Source organism: Mytilus trossulus, chromosome 6, assembly GCF_036588685.1.
Source record: "Mytilus trossulus isolate FHL-02 chromosome 6, PNRI_Mtr1.1.1.hap1, whole genome shotgun sequence".
In the NCBI taxonomy this organism is placed as follows: domain Eukaryota; kingdom Metazoa; phylum Mollusca; class Bivalvia; order Mytilida; family Mytilidae; genus Mytilus; species Mytilus trossulus.
This window is the reverse complement of record NC_086378.1, coordinates 45,103,086-45,128,899: the sequence shown is the minus strand read 5'-3', so window position 1 is coordinate 45,128,899 and position 25,814 is coordinate 45,103,086. Positions and strand designations below refer to the sequence as shown.

The following is a 25,814-nucleotide window of genomic DNA, read 5'->3' as shown; positions in this document are numbered from 1 at the left end:
CAGAGGGAGTAGTTAATTAAAATATTTTCAATGATGTAAGTAGTGCCGAAAACAACCGGAAGTACGAAAGTGCTCCATAACAACAGGACGCCAGATAAATTTTTAGACATGTGAACCCATAATTTTACACTATTCCAATCACAAAAGTGTTCAAAATGAGTGCTTGTAGTCATAAAAGTAAACATAAACACATTGAGGTAAAGAAAATAAATGAAAGTCACTGATATATACAAACCGAAACGGCAAATGAATAGTGAAATAAAAATACTATGACTGATGAGCATATATTTCAGTATTTAAATTTCATTTACAGACAACTCTATTTAGAAAAAAATTGTTTTTATCTATAAAATAGTAAGAGATAAATAATCTGTGATTAATAAGCCTTGCATTGGTCGGTATTCTGTTTTATTGCTACATGGATCATTGCCACCTTTACTTGTTACACCTGATTGAACAAAAACAGACAAACCATTTTATATGTCAACTTCTTATTAGATTTGTTATATGAAATGAACTAGGTAATCATACACCCAGGTACTTTCTTACCCATGCACAAACATGAAATGAAGGAAAGTTACAAACAATACACTTCTTTGTGTTGATTTGTTTGATAGTTGATGTTGATAACAAACAAAATTCTTTTAGCAACAAATTACAGATAAAACAATAGAAATGTTCGCACCACGTTATAGGCTGGTAAGTGAAATTTTCTGATTTGTTCCATCATACTTGATATTATTATATTCAGTCTTATTAATAACAGTTTTGTTTTTAAATTGGTTGAATAAACAGGTACATCATGTACATGTATTATAAATTTAAGTTATCTTTCTTTACAAACTAATTGACAACTAATAGTGTTTGGCGAAAGGTGCTTTATTATAGTAATGCATATATAGCATGGTATCAATAAGCTATAATGAACAAAATGTGAATATGAAGCACCTGAACTCCAATGTGGGTAATAATAAAAGTAATTAGAAAAAATGAACAATAAAAAGAAAAAGAAAAAAAAAAAAATGTCATATCAATTACATAATAAAAGTGGCCTGGAACATGCTCTTTTGCTTAAAACCACATGGTAATATAAACCCGGATGAAGTATCAAAGGGAAGCAATTCTTACAAGGTGTTATCAATTATGTACAATGAGAGTTGCCTCCCATTGTACGCAAGATGTTTGTTTTTGTTTTGTTGTTCATATAAATATTAATAGCACCATCTATCACTCATATCTGTTGTAATTTTAGGGCTAACTCTAGAATCACAGAGTATGAAAAGTGTAAAAGTTTATAAGGCTATAAATGGAAAGTGTAATATAAATGTTTAAACCCCCCCTTTTTTTTTTGGAAAATCAATGCATTTGTATGGAAACATATAGTTGGACCCCCTTTTAAATATGGCTGGATCCGCCGTTCACACAAATATGATTAAAAAAAAATGAAACATTTTGATACTTATTTTAATGAAATTTAAACTTGGATTAGCAAAACAATTAATTATAAAAAAATTTATATTATTGTTGAACATCGATGGCCAGATTGCAGGGAAAAAAAAGGGAAAGTAAATAATGATGATATATATATAATACATACATGAACAATGTAGTACACACAGTCACTGAGGCTAGTGGTCATGCTTACTTGATAGTGTTCTGGATTCAATGTTGGCCACTATCTATTTTTTATAAAATGTAGGCTTTTATTACATATATATTATGTACTCAATGAATAATTTCTGTATTTTAGAGTGATGTTGACCCATTCATGTGTACATGTGGGCCTTGTAGATCATTTTGGAAGGACAATTTTGGAGAAGCAGCAGAATTATTAAGAGAATCTTCTCTAAGCAGAGCAGATGATTCTACAACCATACCACATGATCAGCGAGGTGTTAAAGTTGGGGATCGAGTTCTAGTTCGAGGGCAACATGCTGGTAATATTTGATTTTCATAGATGCTATTTGTAGAAGTATTGTTCTACAAATGACTTTTAGCAAAAGAAAATGTATTTTATTTAATCTTTATATATATTTGTAACTGAAAAATAACATGTGCCAGCAAAATAGACATTTGAATGGGAATGCATAGATAAGAACAATGAAAATAAATCAGCTACTTGTCCTTTTATATTTATGAACAAGTTTACATTTTGATTTATTAGACTCATACTTAATCCAGTTAAAAAATACAAATGTATGTTATTTTCGTCATAATTGAGTCATGAATATATGTTTGTGGACATTTGAATTAGCTGTACAAAATCTGTCTATTAACCAAGCGGGAAAACAAATTTGACAGTTCTGCTATGGATCTCCACTATAAATGACAAGTCTAAGCTATTTATTCTGACCTGAATCCTTAGTTACTATGGTGTAACTAGTGAAGCTTACAGTAATATGATCTTTCACATATATATCTTGACTGCAATGTAAATTTTTATAATGGCCATTTTAATATAAATAGGTTCTAAATTTAGAAGAGGTAATATTTATTTCAAATAGTTGATGTAGCATTTACATGTAACATATTTTTTTTAAATTACAGAGGTGATAGTCCTATGCCTTCCTATATATTATATATTACCCTTTTATTTATTTACCAATTTTCTTGCAATATGCTGATTTTGTTTGATACTGTATTAACAGACATTTGAATTTCTTTCTAACCCAAATACATGTATTTGTACATCTGTGATAAACCCTCCCACTCCCAAGGTCCTTAACTCATAATGAAATTTAAAAAAAAGGATTTTGATTGATGCCCTTTGGATGAGACAGCCAATTAGCTAACAGCCTTATGGTATTGCGTTAGGTTATTAAGGACTGCTGGCACTTATTTTATATGTGTAGCCTTCGTAGAGCAGTGGAATATAATGGCTTGAATTAATCAGGGGCATTTCTTTCTGGTGATAAGATAAAATTGTTTATGATTAATTGATTGTTGGTGTTTTAACACCACTTTTGAGCGCCACTTTTGGGCTCTAAATTGTTTATGCATTATTTCTTAACATCACCTGGTGATATAGTGTCTGGTAGAATTTTCATTGAACTGACCATTTGCAAGAAAATTTGTCAAACATGAGTGCTATCTGCTGTAACTGTAATTACTCTGCAAAATTGTTTTTGATGTTTCAATTAATTATGATATTAATCACTTAATCTTTTAACTTTTTTGTATTTAATCATTGGACTAATAGACGGTATTTTTAGATGAACAAAATATAAAATTAGATCTATTTTGCTGTCTCTTTTTAATTTTTCTTTACTCAGTGTGGTAATATTATGTAGATTGTCAATTGGTTTATGTGAAATAGGATCATTATTATTTCTCTGTCAATATTTTTATGATTTCATTAATCCATCTTGTTTTTTTTATTTCATCTGCATCAAATATCACAACATGAGACATGGCCAGCACTATATTATTGTAAACATCTAATGTAGCTTGAATCAAGAATATATTTCTTTTTATTATATACTTAGTAGTAGATACAGATAAATTGTATGTGTAATACAATCAATGGCAAGCGTGCTGTATCAGTCACCCGTGATGATATGGATATCAGCACGGTTGCAAAAGCTTTATCACACCTTTAATCTGTATGACGTCACGTCATCGATTGCAGTCACTGTTGCAAAGGCTTTATCAAATCCCTAATCTGTATGACGTCATGTCAAACCTACAATCTGTATGACGTCATTTCAAACTCCTTATCTGTATGACGTCATGTGACATAAAAAAAATCTACTTGAGGTATATGTATATAATAAAGTGTATATGATATGGCTTTTTCAATATCACACACCGTATCAACCCTCAACCAATATAATCCCTCGAGCAGAGCTCTTGTGATTATATTGGTGTCTCAGGTTGATACGGATGCAATATTGAAAAAGCCATATGATATTCTCTATGTACATCCTTAGGTACAATGTAGTATTCTGCAACTGGATAAAAGGATCATCAATATCTGTCTTGATGACTAGGAGGGTGTTGCTCTTATGGGAAACCAGTAAAAAGTAAAATCACAAAAATACTGAACTCCTAGGAAAATTCAAAACAGAAAGTCCCAAATCAAATGGCAAAATCAAAAGCTCATAAGCATCAAACAAATGGAAAACAATACATCTTGCAATATTAAAGTCAGTAAATTCAATTATTTTACCTGTAGAATGCTACCTAAGAATGAACATGTACATTTAGGAACAGTATCCATGCCCTTTGTCCTACACATTTCAAAGGGGGCAATTTTTTTCTGCTGTGTTTTTGTTTTTGTACATTTTTAAAGGACTTTTTTTGATTTAAAGATACATATAGATATAGGAAGATGTGGTGTGAGTGCCAATGAGACAACTCTTCATCCAAATCACAATTTAAAAAGTAAACCATTATAGGTTAAAGTACGGCCTTCAACACGGAGCCTTGGCTCACACCGAACAACAAGCTATAAAGGGCCCCAAAATTACTAGTGTAAAACCATTCAAACGGGAAAACCAACGGTCTAATATATATATTCTTAAAGTATTTTTGGTTCTTGTATCATATAAAAAAATATACCATACATCTCAATTTATCCATATTTTAAAATTGATTAAAAGCTTTGAAGCAAATTACAAGTATATAAAGAGAAGAAGGTCTAAGGAATTACCAAAATTTATATACAAAAGCCAACCAAAAAGGAGTTTCAGTGGATAGTCCTTGACCAATCATTATTGTTAACAAATAACTTCCTTATACATGTACTTGTAATAAAAGGAAATAATTTGTTACAATTTAGAATTCAAGAGTTATTCATGAGTTTCTGGAAATGGTTATGATAAAGATTGGTTCATAATTTTAAAAATTTTATGACAGATTATTTAAGAAACACAAATAATTCAGAGTTCATTAAATATTTTTCGTATAAATTAAAATGTACTGGTGTATCAATACAAAATGATATACAGCTGTGCCCCTGTATACAACATGACTTTCATGAATAAAAAGTTTTTTTTTCTATCTTTTTACCAGCAGAGAATATTCTATAGATTGTACAGTATATTACACATTGTATTAAAATTATGAAAATGTTTGTTTATGAGATATTGGTGTTTGAAAAACTATCTTTTTTTACAAAAAAAAACATGTGTGTGGAAATTTTTATGAAATATAAATGGAATATATGTAATAAGATTAAAAATAAACTATATCAAATTTGTAGTAGAAAATAAGAAATCTTCTTCTTTTTTTGTAAGAATTATATTTGTGATGTAAGTGACAAAGGTTTTCTGGATAAAAATTGTTTGTCTATTGCATTGTCTCCTAAAAGGCAACAGAGTTGCAAAATATAAAGAACCAGATGCTCCGCAGGGTGTAGCTTTATACGACCGCAGAGGTTGAACCCTGAACGGTTGGGGCAAGTATGGACACAACATTCAAGCCGGATTCCGCTCTAAATTTGGATTGTGATTAAATAGTTGACACAGCATAGGTTTCTGACACAGAATGAATGTATTCAAATGAACTTAAAATTTTTGTTTTCTCTTAGAGCAATTCACTATGCTGTTGAATATTAATCCTCTCAAAAAATGTTTGAAGAAATTTTCTTTTTATTTATGAAATTTCAAAAAATAAGAAAAATTTAACCCAATTTTTTATTCACATCCCCCTTTCCCTTATTCCAAAACTAATTTCAATTAAAATATTCTAATGGAGTTTGCAACAATTACTACTGATTTAAATACATGATGTAAAAAAACTGCTTGTTATCACTGAATGGTAAAGATTATTTAAATTTATCAGTTGGTAGTAAATAGTGAATATACATTGTATATTGTATATAACAAAGATTTAAGTTGATTCTGGATAAAGAAAGATAACTCCAATTAAAAAAAATTCTTGCAGATATTTCTTGCTTACTATACTGGACAAAGAAAGATAACTCTTAATAAAAAAAAATTTGCTATTTCACAATATTGTGAAATTAGATATTTCTTGCCATTGCACAATACTGTGCAATTGAAAAGACTTGCTATTGCACAATACTTAATATAATAATTTAAGATCCTGATTTGGACCAACTTGAAAACTGGGCCCATAATCAAAAATCTAAGTACATGTTTAGATTCAGCATATCAAAGAGGCCCAAGAATTTGATTTTTGTTAAAATCAAACTTAGTTTAATTTTGGACCCTTTGCACTTTAATTTAGACCAATTTTAAAACTGGACCAAAAATTAAGAATCTACATACACAGTTAGATTTGGCATATCAAAGAACCCCAATTATTCAATTTTTGATGAAATCAAACAAATGTTTAATTTTGGACCCCGATTTGGGCCAACTTGAAAACTGGGCCAATAATCAAAAATCTAAGTACATTTTTAGATTCAACATATCAAAGAACCCCAAGGTTTCAATTTTTGTTAAAATCAAACTAAGTTTAATTTTGGACCCTTTGGACCTTAATGTAGACCAATTTGAAAACGGGACCAAAAATTAAGAATCTACATACACAGTAAGATTCGGCATATTAAAGAACCCTAATTCTTCAATTTTGATGAAATCAAACAAAGTTTAATTTTGGACCCTTTGGGCCCCTTTTTCCTTAACTGTTGGGACCAAAACTTCCAAAATCAATACCAACCTTCCTTTTATAGTCATAAACCTTGTGTTTAAATTTCATAGATTTCTATTTACTTATACTAACGCTATGGTGCGAAAACCAAGAAAAATGCTTATTTGAGTCCCTTTTTGGCCCCTAATTCCTAAACTGTTGGGACCGAAACTCCCAAAATCAATACCAACCTTCCTTTTGTGGTCATAAACATTGTGTTTAAATTTCATTGATTTCTATTTACTTTAACTAAAGTTATTGTGCGAAAACCAAGAATAATGCTTATTTGGGCCCTTTTTTGGCCCCTAATTCCTAAACTGTTGAAAATAAAACTCCCAAAATCAATCCCAACCTTTATTTTGTGGTTATAAACCCTGTGTCAAAATTTCATAGATTTCTATTAACTTAAACTAAAGTTATAGTGCGAAAACCAAGAAAATGCTTATTTGGGCCCTTTTTGACCCCTAATTCCTAAAATGTTGGGACCAAAACTCCCAAAATCAATACCAGCCTTCCTTTTATGGTCATAAACCCTGTGTTAAAATTTCATAGATTTCTATTCACTTTTACTAAAGTTAGAGTGCGAAAACTAAAAGTATTCGGACGACGACGCCAACGTGATAGCAATATTCGACGAAATTTTTTTCAAAATTTGCGGTCGTATAAAAATGAGATAGGAAGTTTTATTAAAATAGATTAATAAATAAATAAAAATAAAAAGTGTTTAAACGTATGGTGTTTACTATTTTTCAGGTACAGTGAAATTTGTAGGAGTTATTGATGACAATGCTATTGCACCTAGATTGTATGTTGGAGTAAAATTGGATGATAATAGTGAGTATTTGATTACCATTTTTTTTTAACTTTCTGTAGGAATGTTCTTGGATAAGAAAATAATTGCCATACAACAAAAGCAAAGCAGTCCACAAAAGACAAAAAAAAAAGAACCCACAAAACTAAATAAATTTACAATGTCTATAATGAATAATAATAAAACATCACAATCAAATGATTATTATTGTACATTATAAAATTAGGGAGATGTGGTATGATGGCCAACAACTTTTGAGCAATTGTGAAACAGTGGGAAATTATAAAATAACTGTACAAATCAGTTTGAAAGGACTTTTAAGACTCATAAGATAATTAGAGATTGGCAAGAATCATATATAAAAAAAAGGCCTACAACAAGACAGAAAATACTGACCACTAGTACTCATAATAACTTACATCTAGTTCAGTAACTATAACTGATGTTGTATGTATATTCCCTGTTCTCTATATCAATTTCTTGTTCCTTTTTTTCAGTAAACTCAACACACAATGGTGTATTTAAAGGAAAGCGTTATTTTTATTGTGAACGAGGGCATGGTGCAATGGTAACATACACTGAAGTACAAAAATTGAAACAAGTTGACAAGCGTCCTCCAATGCAAGGGAATTTCATGTATCCAAGTTTTGAAGAAGTAAAGAAAAGGAGGAAAGAGAGAAACCAAAAGTAAGCTAGAGTTAGAAATTTTTTGAATAATTTGAAACATCAGTAACACACAGAAAAGTAATAACATTCAGTTCATTTATTAGGTTGCCAGATAATGACATGATAAGGTTTTAGAAAGAAAATTAGGCCCACAGGTTAGACTAAGAGATTTAAATAAAGTTGTATAGAATATAATGATCTGTAGGTAAAAAACTTACAAGCCTAGAGAAATTAAGAAATTGCAATTTTCAACTTTAATCACATGCCAATGTGGTTCAAGTTGAATATTACAATTGAAATATGAAATTGCAATAAAAAAAAATAAAAAAAAAAATATTCTTTTTTTGGTCAGAAATATTTCATAATTTATAAGCCAGCCCAGTACAACATAGTTTTTAACAGAATTGTTACATATCCCAAATTCCAGAAAACTCTAAACTTGCTAATAAAAAAAAAGATGAATTCTAACCAAGAAACTGATTGATCAGTTACTTATTCTTATTGATCTATATTTCTAGATTATTGAGGTTTCAATGGGTGTCTACTTTTTATAATTTGTTAAAAAAAAAAATTGCAATGATTTAGCAGATTAGATGGTTCATGTTTATATTCATACATGTTGTATGTATTCAATCCTTCATTTTCTTTTCTAGAATAAGAATTTTAGTTATAAACAGATCAGTAAACCTCATGGTATATGTATTCAAAACAAATGTGGCATTTGCTGTACTTCATTAAAAAGTTACTAAAGTTTATTTAATTTATCACTATGAGGATACAAACACAAACATAATATTAATTGATAATAACATTTTCTATAACATTAGAATTGAAAACTATATATGAATTAATTACATCCGTAACTTCATAATTTATTTCATATCAATTCTTAGAGGGAGAAATCAGTGTCATGTTTTAATTAGATTGGTTATTTTTTATCATTAGTTTTTGATTAAGGATTTGTTTTTAAATTCCTGAATAACATGGTACCGTAATGCTATATTTTGTTTTAAACTGTATTTTGAAATTGCAGAGTTATAAGGTAACTATTTTAATCTGGTTAAGCTTTGAGCATGGTTTTGCCAGAGACCTAGAGTATATCTGTAGATGCCATTGATTAACACACCATAGGCTGAACCCTAGAGAAAACAGAACTATTCACTAATAAATTACAATTATTTGCATGTTAATGAAAAAAAATATATAAGAAAGTATTTTATTATAAACGTTTATAATTGAATAAAAACAAAAACATGTGAAAAAAATGGATAATATGGTATTCTGTTGTTAAAATAGAACTGCATGGAACAAAACAATAAAAATAAAATGGTTCAAAGACTCAAATGGTTTGGTTGCAATAGAAAACTTTTAAAGTGGTGCATTTTCCCAATTATTTCCTATATCTCAAAGCTTATGTTATTAGGTCACAGTAAGAATCGATTGTTCAATGATGCAATGATTGACCACTCATTCAGAAAAACAACATAAGATGGGTATAAAATCATGACTTGAAATTTTAGATGCAATAATAATGACTTGATGTGATGTAAGAAATATCTTTTTTAGCTCACCTGGCCCAAAGGGCCAAGTGAGCTTTTCTCACCACTTGGCGTCCGTCAATCGTCGTCGTCATCGTCAACAATTTACATTTTGAACTTCTTCTAGAGAACCACTGAATGGAATGGAACCAAACATGGCATGAATGTTCCTTATGAGGTGCTGACCAGGTGTTGTTACTTTGTAGCCGATCCATCATCCAAGATGGTTGCCAGCGGGGGACTTAGTTTAACATAGGACCCTATGGGAAATGCATACAAATGACTTCTTTTAGAGAACCACTGAACAGATTGAAACCAAACATGGCATGAATGTTCCTTATGAGGTGCTAACCAAGTGTTGTTACTTTGTAGCCGATCCATCATCCAAGATGGCCGCCAGCAGGGGACTTAGTTTGACATAGGACCCTATGGGAAATGCATACAAATGACTTCTTTTAGAGAACCACTGAATGGAATGAAACCAAACATGGCATGAATGTACCTTATGAGGTGCTGACCAAGTGTTGTTACTTTGTAGCTGATCCGTCATCCAAGATGGCCACCAGCGGGGGACTTAGATTAACATAGGACCCTATGGGAAATGCATACAAATGACTTCTTTTAGAGAACCACTGAATGGAATGAAACCAAACATGGCATGAATGTTCCTTATGAGGTAATGACCAAGTGTTGTTACTTTGTAGCCTATCCATCATCCAAGATGGCCGCCAGCAGGGACTTAGTTTGACATAGGACACTATGGGAAATGCATACAAATGACTTCTTCTAGAGAACCACTGAATGGAATAAAACCAAACATAGCATTAATGTTCCTTATGGTGTGCTGACCAAGTGTTGTTACTTTGTAGCTGATCCATCATCCGAGATGGCCGCCAGCGGGGGACTTAGTTTAACATAAGACCCTATGGGAAATGCATACAAATGACTTCTTCTAGAGAACCACTGAATGGAATAAAACCAAACATAGCATGAATGTTCCTTATGGTGTGCTGACCAAGTGTTGTTACTTTGTAGCTGATCCATCATCCGAGATGGCCGCCAGTGGGGGACTTAGTTTAACGTAGGACCCTATGGGAAATGCATACAAATGACTTCTTTTAAAGAACCACTGAACAGAATGAAACCAAACATGGCATGAATGTTCCTTATGAGGTGCTGACCAAGTGTTGTTACTTTGTAGCAGATCCATCATCCAAGATGGCCGCCAGCAGGGGACTTAGTTTAACATAGGACCCTATGGGAAATGCATACAAATTTCTTCTTCAAGAGAACCACTGAATGGAATGAAACCAAACATGGCATGAATGTTCCTTATGAGGTGCTGACCAAGTGTTGTTACTTTGTAGCCTATCCATCATCCAAGATGGCCGCCAGCAGGGACTTAGTTTAACATAGGACCTATGGGAAATGCATACAAATGACTTCTTTTAGAGAACCACTGAATGGAATGAAACCAAACATGGCATTAATGTCCCTTATGAGGTGCTGACCAAGTGTTGTTACTTTGTTACCAATCCATCATCCAAGATGGCCGCTAGCGGGGGACTTAGTTTAACATAGGACCCTATGGGAAATGCATACAAATTACTTCTTCTAGAGAACCACTGAATGGAATTAAACCAAACATGGCATGAATGTTCCTTGTGAGGAGCTGACCAAGTGTTGTTACTTTGTAGCAGATCCATCATCCAAGATGGCCGCCAGCAGGGGACTTAGTTTAACATAGGACCCTATGGGAAATGCATACAAATTTCTTCTTCAAGAGAACCACTGAATGGAATGAAACCAAACATGGCATGAATGTTCCTTATGAGGTGCTGACCAAGTGTTGTTACTTTGTAGCCTATCCATCATCCAAGATGGCCGCCAGCAGGGACTTAGTTTAACATAGGACCTATGGGAAATGCATACAAATGACTTCTTTTAGAGAACCACTGAATGGAATGAAACCAAACATGGCATTAATGTCCCTTATGAGGTGCTGACCAAGTGTTGTTACTTTGTTACCAATCCATCATCCAAGATGGCCGCTAGCGGGGGACTTAGTTTAACATAGGACCCTATGGGAAATGCATACAAATTACTTCTTCTAGAGAACCACTGAATGGAATTAAACCAAACATGGCATGAATGTTCCTTGTGAGGAGCTGACCAAGTGTTGTTACTTTGTAGCAGATCCATCATCCAAGATGGCCGCCAGCAGGGGACTTAGTTTAACATAGGACCCTATGGGAAATGCATACAAAGGACTTCTAGAAAACCACTGAATAAAATGAAACCAAACATAGCATGAATGTCCCTTATGGGGTGCTGACCAAGTGTTGTTACTTTGTAGCTGATCCATCATCCAAGATGGCCGCCAGCAGGGGACTTAGTTTTACATAGGGCCATAAGGGAATACATGCAAATGTTTTGTTTTAGAGAACCACTGAATGGATTGAAACCAAACATAGCATGAATGTTCCTAATGAGATGCCAACCAAGTGTTGTTACTTTGTCGCCAATCCAACTTCCTAGATGGTCGCCATAGGGGGGACTTAGTTTAACATAGGACCCTATGGGAAATACATACAAATTTCTTCTTTTAAAGAACCACTGAATTGAATGAAACCAAACATAGCATAACTGTTCCTTTCCTTATGAGGTTCTGGCCAAGTGTTGTTTTAAAATTTGTAGCCAAATTTTATCTTTTTTTTTTTTGAATTCTAAAACCCAGGTTGTTTCAGGTGAGCGATACAGGCTCTTGAGAGCCTCTAGTTTAATGCTAGAATGGAAATGTCGATATCAAAGTAATTAAAAGTGTAGTTTTCATGATTAGCTGATACCAGTATGAGTGTGAAACCCTGGTCTTAGTCTACTCCTGGATGTTTATAGATGACAACAACCAATAATTTTAAGTCAACTCTTTATTTATAATTTCAGAGTAGACTGTTGTTCAAATCTTTATGGTTTATTTCCAAATCTTAATTCACCCTTAAGAGGGATAATCAGAAAAAGCCAGTTTTATCAAAGCATGTAGGAGCAAGGTTGGCAAAAAAGCGGTCAATACTAGTATTGACCATGCCAGTGGTAAATACCGGTATTTACCTGGAAATACTGGCAAATACTGGGAAATACCGGCAAATACAGACGGTCGATTGAAATTTTGAGTGGTCATTACTATAAAAAACACTATCTACTAGGGCAATTATAATTACAATTAATAATTAATTTATATAGAAAGTGATCAAATCATTTTTAATGCTTTCATTTCTAATTCTATTGTAAATTTAAACAGGGATCTTCATTGATTAATCTATACTATTAAACGAGAAGACCTCATTCTTGGTGTCGCTTCTCCTCCTTCCACAATAAATTAATCATCATGCCTCTGTGTTCTATAGGTAACATGTATAGTCACATTTGTCATCCAATCTTATGATAATTCAGTTTGGGTTATTTTGGGATAAAAACGAAAAAGAATGCGTCCGGATATTTTCCCGTCATTTGACAAAACTTTAAGTCAGCTTAGACTTCTGGTTTGTGTTTTTCTGTACATTGAACAATCAAAAACTACGAATAAAGTACATAAATTTGCTTTATGCTATCATTTGGAGTTCAAGCATGTAGGCCTATCATACTTACTTAATGTGTTTCAGTTTGGGTTATTTTGGGAGGAAAACGGAAATTAATAATATTTGCTTTTTACTATTTTAAATTAGTTTACAGTGGCGGATCCAAAACATGTATAAGGGAGGGAGCGCTGACTAACCTAAAAAAAAAAAGGGGAGCATTCCTCTCATGCTTCAGTGATTCCCCGTACATAATCAACATTTTTTTGAACGAAATTGAGGGGGGGCAGGTCCCCCCAGGTCCTCTGGGATCCGCCTATGGTTTACTATCAACGGCGATCACTGCAGAAAAAATTCTGTATACTTTAATACATTCATTTACTATGAATAACTGTATATGTTATAATTTACTATAAATTCCAAGGGTTATCTTGGCGGGGGGGGTGCTCTTTTCTATTCGTGGCGTTCACTGATGTTTATAGGACTTTATATCTATATATATAAGTACCTTTGGCTTTTGATACCTCTCCTGACATTCTCTGTATAGTAATTAAAGTATGTATATGCATGGTTATAGAGTACAGAAAAACAGATGGTATTAAAATCAGTATTTTGAAAACACAGGGGGGGGGGGGGGGCAAAACATGGACCAGTCCCTAAGTACCTTTGACTTTTGTTACCTCTCCTGTAATTCACCAGTCGGTATTTTTATTTTACAGTTTACATACGCTCCATTTCCCCGCGATTTCGCGGGTGTGTTCTAGTGTAAGTGAAAGATAAAAAAAAATACTTTTTGTCCCTGCTTCAAATTTCCATTTCCAGCATGAAGAAGGTTTTATCTCACAGTTAAATAGCTATAGACAGGAAAAAATTAATTGTTTAAGAGAGTCTTCATATCAATTTTATTACTTTTAACCCATATTCTGTCAACTTTTATTTGAGGCTGTTGTTTTAGTAATTAAATTTTCACACCTGACAATGCCAGGTGTTAGGTCAAAAGACCCATGTAACTTCATTTACCTGTAGTTTTATTTACCTTTAATTTTAATTTCCTGTAAAATCTTACATTTTGAATAAAAATATACTGATTTAATCATGTTGACATAAAATATAAATTTGTATATTTACATGTATATATCTAAAGTATGCAATATATATCATATTTCATAAAAACTAAATTTTAAATAAGCAAGAATAAGTGTTATAAATGAATAAAACATATCAAATTCATTAATTTTATAAGCTGACACATAAATTTGACTTTTTTTCAAGATTTTACTTCAATTAATAGTAGAAACAACCATAAAAATTTCAATTGACCAGTATTTGCCAGTATTGACCACTTGTGGAGTATTGTCCGAGGCGGTAAATACCGGTAAATACCACTGGTAAATACCAGGGGTGGTATTTACCGCCCAACCTTGTGTAGGAGGTTTATATTTGTTACCATGTAAAATATTTTATTTTTTTTTAATTTAAAAAAAATGGTTGTGTAGAGTTATCCCCCTTGGTAGCATGTGTTTAGTTTTACTGTGTGTCCCTTATCCCTGTTCTTACTGTGAATTGGCTTCAACAGATATTTTTTTTTACTTAATTTAATTGCCTTTTATTACTGATTTACCATAAGTATAATTACAGATAATTGGATTAATATTCAGCCTTCATAATATTGGCTATGTATTGTCCTCAAATATTAGAACAGGATATTTATGTTTCATAGAAATTTATTTATTTTTGGGGAAATATCAAAAAAGAGCTTGGAACCTTTGATTTTAGTAAATTGTTCCTCTTGTGACATAACTATAATGTATGAAACAACAGTTCTCATCTAGAAGGATGACAAACAGCACCAAAGTTTTCTGGTATAAATTTACTTGTTAATGCTTTCGAACATAAACATATGATTATGTTTAATACTAGTCTATACTATTCTATACTACTCTAATAGAAATTATTATATTGAACAGGTTAGTAGAACTGTATGCCAAAGCAGGAGTGGCTCCTCCCAGTGATCTGATGCCAACAATAGCCAGACCAAAAACAGAACCTAATATACATGTAGGAGACCCAAATGATATTGTTATAAAGGTATATAATAAAAATAATTTATGGCTAACAAACCATGAATGAATGTTTAATGTAAAATGTATGGTTTCTGGCTAACTGATGTGAAAAATATGAAAACCTTGAAAGATATCAAATTTTATATACATGTGTATGTACAAAAATTAAAAAAACTAATCAATTTTACCATGTTCTGTTAAAAACTCTTGTACCTCCCCATGTCCATTTCTTTGTATCGGATAAATACAAATATTGTGCTATAGATTTAGTATGTTACAATTTTATCCTATTGTAGATCCTTCAAATCTAAATAAGTAAATGAATCCATCACATAATTGATTTAAAGAAATACAAGATTATTTGTGTTTGTTTAAATGATTAATTTATGAAAAGTATTATATCTGTCATGGTCTAGTTTGTTCAAACCTTATATTTCAAAGTTTTTTTTGTTGATGAAAAGGAGAAAACTTTTATTTTTAAAGGTGGGATATATTTCCATAATAAAATAAGTTTTGTGAATCAAACTTTTATAGATAGAAACTTTATAACACATTAAATTGGGCAAAACATATAGTTGAGAGATGTATTTAAATATTGAAATAAAATGTTTTGTACTAAGAAATTTCAATATTAATAAAAGAAAATAATTGTTTCCCTTTTGCACTGCAGGATTTAGAAAGACAAAAGGAAAGAGAAAGAAGAAGGAGAGAAATAATGAACGAAGCAGACCAGGAGAAACTTGAACTTAGAAAATTACGAATGCAGTTTGGAAACAACGAAAATGCTGACAGAATGGCTATTACTCTTAGAAAATTACAAAGAGCTTATGAAGAAGGATTAGTTATATCAAAACGTAGGGGAACGAGGGCTGACCTGGATTATGATAGTGACGAAGATTAATTAATGTACTAATATTATAAATCATGATATTTATTGATTAGGAAAACACATAGACTAGTTGATATACTGGGGATTCATTTATTTTCGTGGGTATAATTTTTCGTAGATTGAGAAGAACTTGCATTTTCGTGGGTATTTGATTTCATGGTTTTGTCAATCTCTTCATACAAAGCCTATATAAAATATGTAATTGGTAGAACATTTGAATTTGTGCTTTAACTGTACCAACGAAAACTATTAAAATTTTATCCAACAAATAATAATGAATCCACAGTATGTGTTTTGTTTTTGTATGAAAAGATGACTGTATGCTAGTTCCTTAATTTTTTTAAACGTTTTATTTTTGTTGAATGCCAGAAATTTTTTGAAAAGTTGTAGTTATAGAAATGTAGATGTCAGAATCATGTAGTAGTAGGCCTCATTACATAACTGTATTGTATGATATATATTGTTACATGTTTATCATTTGTTGAGAGTAGAAATGAAGTTTGTGAAATGTTTCATTAAAGCATTTTTCTATAAATTTTGCTTAACATATGAATAACGTTTATTTTCATATGGTAATTTAATTTGTGAAAAACAGTGAAATTTTTTTTTTTAGGCATTACAATGTAAATTTATTCAGAAAGAATTTTTTTTTTCTGAATGTTCTGTAAATGCTTATGATTCAGTAAATTTCTTTTTTTTTACCCTTTCTTTAAATTTAAAAATAGGTATGTTGATAGTACAGTGAAACCATGGTACTTACTTTTTTGTCTACAATCTGATTGGTTTCTTTTATGAAATAAGACATTTTTTTTTATATTAATGAAAGGTTTGTCTGTGAGTCTTGTTCATTGTTTTTTTTGTGTTATTTATATTATGTATAGGTGCTGTTTAAATGTGTTTACTAATTGTCTTTTTTTTTCATTTGTCTAACAAGCAATGCAGAAGGAGTTACTCTTAATATTGGACAATACTAAAATGTAATGTTTTCATGTACTTGATATCAGAAATACTAACAATATTTGTACACGGATAAAAGAAATTAACATTAGTGTTTTTTCAGGGAATATAAATTAGATGTGTGTAAGTAACTGGGCATTACATAAGGATTTTCCACCTTTTTATTTTATCCAGCACCAGAAAATAAGTACTGGTGATATTAAATGATCTTTAATGGACAAATTAATCAGACAAATGGGGATTTTAAAATATTGAAAACATATAAAACTTTTTATAAAGTTAACAGGTTGAAAGCCTGCTTAATTTTTAAAGCACTCATAATTGTGCTACATCAAGTGGCAACTTTTAATACCTACATAGAAATAGCAAGAAGTGAATTATATAAGAGTTATCTAACCTTAATGTCAACAAATATTCATAATGATGGAAACTTTACAACATAGAATACATTTTTTTCGTTATCATAAAAACTTATATCAACTTGAAAATTTTTCTTGTAAAACACCTTGCAGTTTTCATGAGAAACTATCTTTAAAAACTTAGAAATATAGGCAATTTTTGAGTGAGAAGTATTATTTTTGTTTGTGTTTGTACATGTATAGATAAATTAGAAATTGGAACATTTTGTAATGAAGGATTTTTAAATAAGAAATTTTTTAGTGTGAAATCATTGTTTAAATCCTTGCTTCAACATAAAAAAAAAATCAATAACAAGGCTAACTCTTTATGTTATGTTTATTAAGAATTTTAACACCATAGGTTTTTTGTTATTTATGATTTTTAACTTTTTTTATCAGATCATTTTAAAATTTCCTTATTAAGCAAATTTTCAGAAAAAAAAAATTGAAAAATTACCAATTAAAAAAGCATGCACTTTTTCTTTGAAATACATAAAAAAAAAAAGCATATATATAACCAATCATTTTATATCGTCTTCTATACCAGATTTCTGTATTGACAATTGTAGCATTACCATTTAGCTTCCTTTTACATACATGTTTGTTACATGTTACAGATCTGTGATATTTAAAACATTTTTTGTGAAAGTATAGAGCTATTACTCTAGCATAACAGTATAAAGTATGCTAGTTTACACTTGTTAATATTTTTTGGACAATAAATTACTCTGTTGATGTCTTTTGTTTCTGGTGCTCAGCCATTCAAAAGGATATCTTAAAATCAACCAGGTTTTGGTCTCGACTCGACAAAATTGAAAAGTTTGGACTTGGATGTACAAGGTTTACTATCCTCTGAAACCCCCTCCTCCTCCTAGATACCATTGTTGATCTATGCCTTGTAGTAATTTAGGAAACAATCCTATTGACAACTACTGTTTCAAGAAAAAATGAAGTCATGTTCAGAAGACACCAGCCAGATATAAAAATAAACAAACATAGGATACAAAACTATTTTTAGAAATAAAATACTTGATGTCAGGAAATTTAACAATGCATGTTATATATCATAACAAGTTTCCTCTTGTCATTTTGAGGCTTTCTACAAATGACTATGTGGTATGGGCTTCCCTCATTGTTGAAAGCTGTACATTGACCTATAGTTGTTAATTTCTGTGTCATTTGGTCTCTTGTGAAGAATTGTCTCATTGGCAAATATGATTATTTACAATTTGTTATGATTGTGGGAAATCAAGTTTGATATTTTGTATTAATACCTTTCTATTGTTGAAGACAATATTTGTTCTCTTAATGACTTGGGTTATTTTCCTATGATTTAGTTGCTTCTTCATTAATGTATACCCCACATTACTACCGGTAGTCATTTATGTCTGTAGAAAACAACATAAAAATTAGTATAATAGTCCTTTCTATTCGTTCATGCAGAAGACCCACAACAATGATTGTATCAATATATTGTCTCTATATGACATGTGTTTATCTGGAATCTCATAGGCAAGACTTGTATAAGCAGTTCATCTTTCAGGACCATCAGCCTTTTAACACTGAGGTCATGAGTTCAAAACCTCCTTGTGGCAAGATTTGTTTGATTTCGATCTTAATTGCCAAGGATAGCAAGTTTTCTGCTGATCCTCATGATTCTGTCCAGCTTCCTCCACCAATGAAAACTTGCAGTCAAGAAATACCCAAATGAGCTGAAAGTGGCACAAAACACAAATAATCTTTTGGCCAATCATATGTGAATTGAATTTCACTTTCACAGTAAGGATAAATAAATCAAGAAACTGGGTTGCACTTTACAGTTGCTATTATGATCAATAAATCAAGACAATTTAAATTTGTAAATTTCTTTTATCAAGTGATTTGCTAACATGGCTAACACAAGATTACTTCTGACTTGTATAAATAATGATGTATCATCATCCAGACACAAACAGTACTGTCAATAAAACATGTCCAGCATTGTATTTTCTTTATTCACATCCATGCAGATGTATTAAAAGAATGTTGAATCCATAATAACAAACAGCTTCAAGTATCATCCAACAAAAACTTCACATAACACAAAGCATCTGTAAGAAAAGATGAAAACATAAATGTTTGGTATATTGTGTATATAAATAATAAGATGTGGTATGAGTGTGCATATTAATTATAATTTTAAATACAATACTGTGATAAATATCTAATATACTGCTATAAAAGAATATGTATACACTGCTTTAGTAAAGAAACAGATGTTACAATTCAAGGGACATAACTGATTGTTATGTGTAATAACCTCTTTACAGATGTTACAATACAAGGGACATAACTGTTTGTTATATGTAACAACTTCTTTACAGATGTTACAATTCAAGGGACATAACTGTTTGTTATATGTAACAACTTCTTTACAGATGTTACAATACAAGGGACATAACTGATTGTTATATGTAACAACTTCTTTACAGATTTTACAATACAAGGGACATAACTGATTGTTATATGTAACAACTTCTTTACAGATGTTACAATTCAAGGGACATAACTGTTTGTTATATGTAACAACTTCTTTACAGATGTTACAATTCAAGGGACATAACTGTTTGTTATATGTAACAACTTCTTTACAGATGTTACAATACAAGGGACATAACTGATTGTTATATGTAACAACTTCTTTACAGATGTTACAATTCAAGGGACATAACTGTTTGTTATATGTAACAACTTCTTTACAGATGTTACAATACAAGGGACATAACTGATTGTTATACGTAACAACTTCTTTACAGATTTTACAATACAAGGGACATAACTGATTGTTATATGTAACAACTTCTTTACAGATGTAACAATTCAAGGGACATAACTGATTGTTATATGTAACAACTTCTTTACAGATGTTACAATTCAAGGGACATAACTGATTGTTATATGTAACAACTTCTTTACAGATGTTACAATACAAGGGACATAACTGATTGTTATATGTAATAACTTCTTTACAGATTTTACAATACAAGGGACATAACTGTTTGTTATATGTAATAACTTCTTTACAGATGTTACAATACAAGGGACATAACTGTTTGTTATGTGTAATAACTTCTTTACAGATGTCACAATTCAAGGGACATAACTGATTGTTATGTGTAATAACTTCTTTACAGATGTTACAATACAAGGGACATAACTGTTTGTTATATGTAATAACTTCTTTACAGATGTTACAATACAAGGGACATAACTGTTTGTTATATGTAACAACTTCTTTACAGATGTTACAATACAAGGGACATAACTGTTTGTTATATGTAACAACTTCTTTACAGATGTTACAATTCAAGGGACATAACTGTTTGTTATATGTAATAACTTCTTTACAGATGTTACAATTCAAGGGACATAACTGATTGTTATATGTAACAACTTCTTTACAGATGTTACAATTCAAGGGACATAACTGATTGTTATGTGTAATAACCTCTTTACAGATGTTACAATACAAGGGACATAACTGATTGTTATATGTAACAACTTCTTTACAGATGTTACAATTCAAGGGACATAACTGATTGTTATATGTAACAACTTCTTTACAGATGTTACAATTCAAGGGACATAACTGTTTGTTATATGTAACAACTTCTTTACAGATGTTACAATTCAAAGGACATAACTGATTGTAATATGTAACAACTTCTTTACAGATGTAACAATTCAAGGGACATAACTGATTGTTATATGTAACAACTTCTTTACAGATGTTACAATTCAAGGGACATAACTGATTGTTATATGTAACAACTTCTTTACAGATGTTACAATTCAAGGGACATAACTGATTGTAATATGTAACAACTTCTTTACATATGTTACAATTCAAGGGACATAACTGATTGTTACATGTAACATCTTCTTTACAGATGTTTCAATTCAAGGGACATAACTGATTGTTATATGTAACAACAAGTGCAGTTGATATTTACTAATGTAACAGCTTCAATTTTTAAATTATCATAATTTGGAACCTAAGAAATTGGAGCTCATCTATTTTTTTCAGGATTATATGTGTTATTTAATAAATGGGATATACTATAATCCAGCATTTCATAAATGTTTGGCTTCTGCTTAAAAGGTGGTACATAATACTACAAGGAGATAACTCTGTAAAATCTGATAAACATTTTAATTACATTGTATAGTTACAGAAATATTCAGCTTCTCAATGATCAAAATTAATGTTTATCAAACTGCTATATATACAATGAAATTTATCTGAGAAAGTGATTGGTTCAAGTTTTTGAAATTTTTATATATTTTTTTTCAAATTGTCAAAGTAAATATTTTTTATGAAAATTGAACAAGCCAAATTAATTTTAGTCAAGGTGTTGGGTACCACCTAAAGAGAAACACAATATTTATTTGAAAGACTATTGGTAAAGATCTACATCACTTGGTCTCTGTTGAATAATTGTCTCACTGACATTCATACCACATCTCATTTTCATATTGACAATCTCAGCTAGATTATTAACATGCTAGCTCACAAGGTCACAAGAACTTGTCCTCTTACTGAGGCACAATACTCAATCTCCAATCTAACAAGTATATACTCTTACTCATATTGTAAATGTAGCTGATAAAATCTAAAAACATACCATTCACTTTCTGTGTTGTTTCATTACTTCCACTATTCCACATTTTCATAAAATTATCATGATCAAACTTCTGGACAGTATATGTATCTAAAAGATGCTTCTTAGCCCAATATCTTCAGTTTTGTTAAGGTATAACAAATGTACATACATGTATGTAATATTTATTTGTTCTTCATGTAAAAATACTATAATTTTATTGGTTCATACGAGGGAGATATTCTCTAACCCATGGCTAAGGGTAAAATGCCCTTTAGCGTCAGATGCCAATGGGTCATTGTCAGCTACAGTTAGCACCAAATTGGTTAAAATGTTAGTGTCAAATTATACTAGCTGAGATTTGTTAGCAGTCTCAAAAATGAATAACCGCTTCCTTTATTGTTGGAAAGAATCTAACATGACTTGTCAAAATCAGTTGATTATATTATTGTTGTAAAGAAGTTTCATTTTATCATCATGCACCAAAGATAACTGTTTCATTTGGCAATTTTATTTACCGTTATTTGTCATGAAGGTAACCCCTTTAAGATCCTCATGGCTTATATTTTACTACCCTTCACAAGATGCTTGGTTCAATTGTGCACTTTATTGAATTCAGTTGGTTGTTATGATCACAACTTAAGAACTTATTCTTTCTTATGTTGTACTGTTATATCACTGTCCCAGGTTAGGTGGAGAGTTGGGATCCTGCTAACATGTTTAACCCAGCCACATTATTTATGTATGTGCCTGTCCCAAGTTAGGAGCCTGTAATTCAGTGGTTGTCGTTTTTTATGTGTTACATATTTTTTTTTCGTTCATTTTTTTATATAAATAAGGCTGTTAGTTTGCTTGTTTGAATTGTTTTACATTGTCTTATTGGGGTCTTTTATAGCTGACTATGCGGTATGGGCTTTGCTCATTGTTGAAGGCCATACAGTGACCTATAGTTGTTAATGTCTGTGTCATTTTGGTCTCTTGTGGACAGTTGTCTCATTGGCAATCATACCACATCTTCTTTTTTATATTACTTTTAAATTAAAATTGATGAATTAAAGCTATAATATATGTTTCATAAAATATTGCAAGAACTGTACATATGAGGGTGCACACAAGGCGTTGTACAAGGAACAATAACCCATGGAAGAGAAGTGGATAGAGCAGATTGCTTCCCTTGAAAAACATTGATCACCTCATTTATGTTGTAAAAATTATCCAGATGAGTAAATGTATATGGTTGTTTGTCTAAGCCCAGTTGCAAATATTTCATGCATATTCTGGAGAAACAACAACAAAAAAAGAGGATACCTAGGGTCAAGAAAAAATACAAATTTCAAGTCAGCATATCCAACTTCAATGTACTGTTAATTTAAACTTTAACATAAAAAGTAACCATAATGGGACCCCTAGTTTGGATTCACCAGATTACCATACAACAAAAGAAAGAAGCAAAGAAAAAACTTAATCCAATTGTGTCTGGATATTATCCAGGTTAATGCTTTCAACAGGTAAGGATACTGGTGTTGTAACATTATATCAATATCATTTAACCATTCAACCATGTCTGCAAATGCTGGTATTGTCTCTGTTGTCATGGTAATAAGATCCAGAGGTAAACCCCTTGATATATTGGAACTGTAGTCATACTGCTTGGAAATTCTATCACAACAGTCTTTTAATGTGTTACTAAAATAAAAATTTATACCGACTGTATAACAAGACTAAAGTAGCTGTTCAAAATGTTTTACAACAAAAAAATAGTTATATTGTAATAGAATATTGGATACAAATTCATAAATAACCTATTGGTGTAAGGACTTCTCTTGAACTGAACTTTAAATGTGCGTATTGTTCTGTGTTTACTTTTCTACATTGGCTAGAGGTATAGGTGAGGGTTGAGATCTCATAAACATGTTTAACCCCGCCGCATTTTTGCATCTGTCCCAAGTCAGGAGCCTCTGGCCTTTGTTAGTCTTGTTTTATTTTAATTTTAGTTTCTTGTGTAAAATTGGAAATTAGTATGGCGTTCATTATCACTGAATTAGTATATATTTGTTTAGGGGCCAGCTAAAGGATGCCAAGCTACATTGAAGACCTGTTGGTGATCTTCTGCTGTTGTTTTTTTACTATGGTCGGGTTGTTGTCTCTTTGACACATTCCCCATTTCCATTCTCAATTCTATTATTAGTGTTTTTAAATAAGACAAACAATACAACACCTAAACTTAAAAAGGAATTATCTGATAATGGTACCCATTTATAAAGCAACTGGTAGTTTTATTTTCTTTAACTGTATAAACATTTCCAATATGTGTTGAAAAGAAAAAATCTAGGATAAAATCACTAAAAAAAGGCTGTTTCACCCAAAATTCTTTAGTAAAATGTATTTCAATACTACTATCTTGCTAGCAGTCTCTTACAATTTAGATTGTTTCAAAAGCTAAAAAATTGTAATTGCTTTATACTTCAAATTATCAAGATATGTACTTTAAATAAGGTGACTAAGTCTATAATTTACTAAAATTTCATATGAGCAATTTTAACAATTAAATACAGCATTCTGTTTTTATGAAGTTAACACAATCATCTAGATACAAAAACTTGACAATCTATAGAAAAATTGGTAAATATTTAATAGATGAATGACTTCTAATGCTTTTTTCAATCTTATATAGATGAAGATGTGGTATGTCAGTGCCAATGAGACAACTATCCTTCAAATTCACAATTTGTAAAAGTAAACAACTATAGGTCAAAGAAAGGTCTTCAACAAGGACCCTTGTCTCACATCAAACAGAAAGTTATAAAAAGCCCCAAAAATGACTAGTGTTAAATCATTCAAACAGGAAAACCAATGGTTTAATCTACCGGTATATACAAACGTAAAACAAGAAAAACTTATGAGCATGATAAGCCACATCAACAAAGGACAATTATCTACTGAACATCAGATTTCTAACTTAGAATAAGTGCAAACAAATGCAGCAGGTTTAAATGTTTTAAAGGTATCAACCTTCACCCTTATCTTAAACAGAAATGTAACATAACTACAAAGGAAAGACACACTTAAAAATATCAGTACACACTTACATGTTAATTTGTAATTTATTTAACTTCTTGTCAATCTCAAGAGATATCTTATACAACAATTTTTCTCGTACATCTGGTAGCTGCAGTAAAAGCACATCTATACCAGCTTCATTACAGCAGGTGTATTGCTCAGATAAATTTTGTAAAGAATCTATTTCTTCTTGACATTGTTTTAATGTTTCTTTCCATGTTGTTTGACACTGTTGAAGTATTTTGTATGATTTCTGAAGTTGCTGGTATGCTGGATTCAATCTGGGATCAATATTTTCCATTTTACATCACACAAGGATTGGTTAATGTCGGCTTTTTATAACTGAAATTTAATAGTGAACATATTAATTAAATTATTTGGAGTAAAATTAGTTTTAAGATGTGAGTAAAAGTTTATGAAATGTAACCAAATCTTACAATAAAACTTTTAACTTTAATATATAGATTTCTTTGAAATCAACACATGCAACATACAGTTACCAATAATAAACATGATACATTTATATACCATAGCAAGTTGTCAATGAATAAAATTTGTAAGGGTTCCCCTGAACTCACTGTCTCGTCTTCTTTTGCTGTTAATAGCAGGCTCAACAAAAATGA

General features: G+C 31.0%; 2 protein-coding genes across 5 annotated transcripts; one reads left to right on the top strand and one right to left on the bottom strand.

Annotated features, from left to right (window-relative positions):
• Nucleotides 1-30: 30 nt before the first annotated feature.
• LOC134721423 (CAP-Gly domain-containing linker protein 1-like) lies at nt 31-16,736 on the top strand. 4 transcript variants are annotated; one of them, XM_063584422.1, is made up of 7 exons: nt 31-197; nt 1,751-1,937; nt 2,467-2,484; nt 7,351-7,431; nt 7,906-8,095; nt 15,152-15,272; nt 15,918-16,730. In XM_063584422.1, the coding sequence occupies exons 1-7, from the start codon at nt 156-158 to the stop codon at nt 16,146-16,148; spliced, it is 870 nt and encodes a 289-aa protein (XP_063440492.1). In that variant the 5' UTR covers nt 31-155; the 3' UTR covers nt 16,149-16,730. The 4 variants fall into 4 exon arrangements, with proteins under 4 accessions (XP_063440492.1, XP_063440493.1, XP_063440494.1 ...); XM_063584424.1 differs by lacking the exon at nt 31-197 and adding an exon at nt 554-699 and having other exon boundaries at nt 15,918-16,736; XM_063584423.1 differs by lacking the exon at nt 2,467-2,484 and having other exon boundaries at nt 15,918-16,726.
• A 2,652-nt stretch (nt 16,737-19,388) lies between these two features.
• On the bottom strand, nt 19,389-25,561 carry LOC134721424 (AFG2-interacting ribosome maturation factor-like). Its single transcript, XM_063584426.1, has 4 exons — nt 25,221-25,561; nt 23,650-23,817; nt 22,156-22,268; nt 19,389-19,581 (listed from the first exon to the last, which is right to left on the bottom strand). The coding sequence occupies exons 1-4, from the start codon at nt 25,490-25,492 to the stop codon at nt 19,541-19,543; spliced, it is 594 nt and encodes a 197-aa protein (XP_063440496.1). The 5' UTR covers nt 25,493-25,561; the 3' UTR covers nt 19,389-19,540.
• Nucleotides 25,562-25,814: the final 253 nt, after the last annotated feature.

What these genes read in the sequence shown, in the direction of transcription:
- LOC134721423 (XM_063584422.1), top strand. Translation starts at nt 156, where the DNA reads ATGAGTGCTTGTAGTCATAAAAGTAAACATAAACACATTGAG. An exon ending in AGGAAAGAGAGAAACCAAAA is followed by an intron (nt 8,096 to 15,151) that starts GTAAGCTAGAGT and finishes TATATTGAACAG; the next exon opens with GTTAGTAGAACTGTATGCCA. An exon ending in CAAATGATATTGTTATAAAG is followed by an intron (nt 15,273 to 15,917) that starts GTATATAATAAA and finishes TTTGCACTGCAG; the next exon opens with GATTTAGAAAGACAAAAGGA.
- LOC134721424 (XM_063584426.1), bottom strand. Translation starts at nt 25,492, where the DNA reads ATGGAAAATATTGATCCCAGATTGAATCCAGCATACCAGCAACTTCAG. An exon ending in GATATAATGTTACAACACCA is followed by an intron (nt 22,269 to 23,649) that starts GTATCCTTACCT and finishes ACAAAACTGAAG; the next exon opens with ATATTGGGCTAAGAAGCATC. An exon ending in AACAACACAGAAAGTGAATG is followed by an intron (nt 19,582 to 22,155) that starts GTATGTTTTTAG and finishes CTTTTCTTACAG; the next exon opens with ATGCTTTGTGTTATGTGAAG.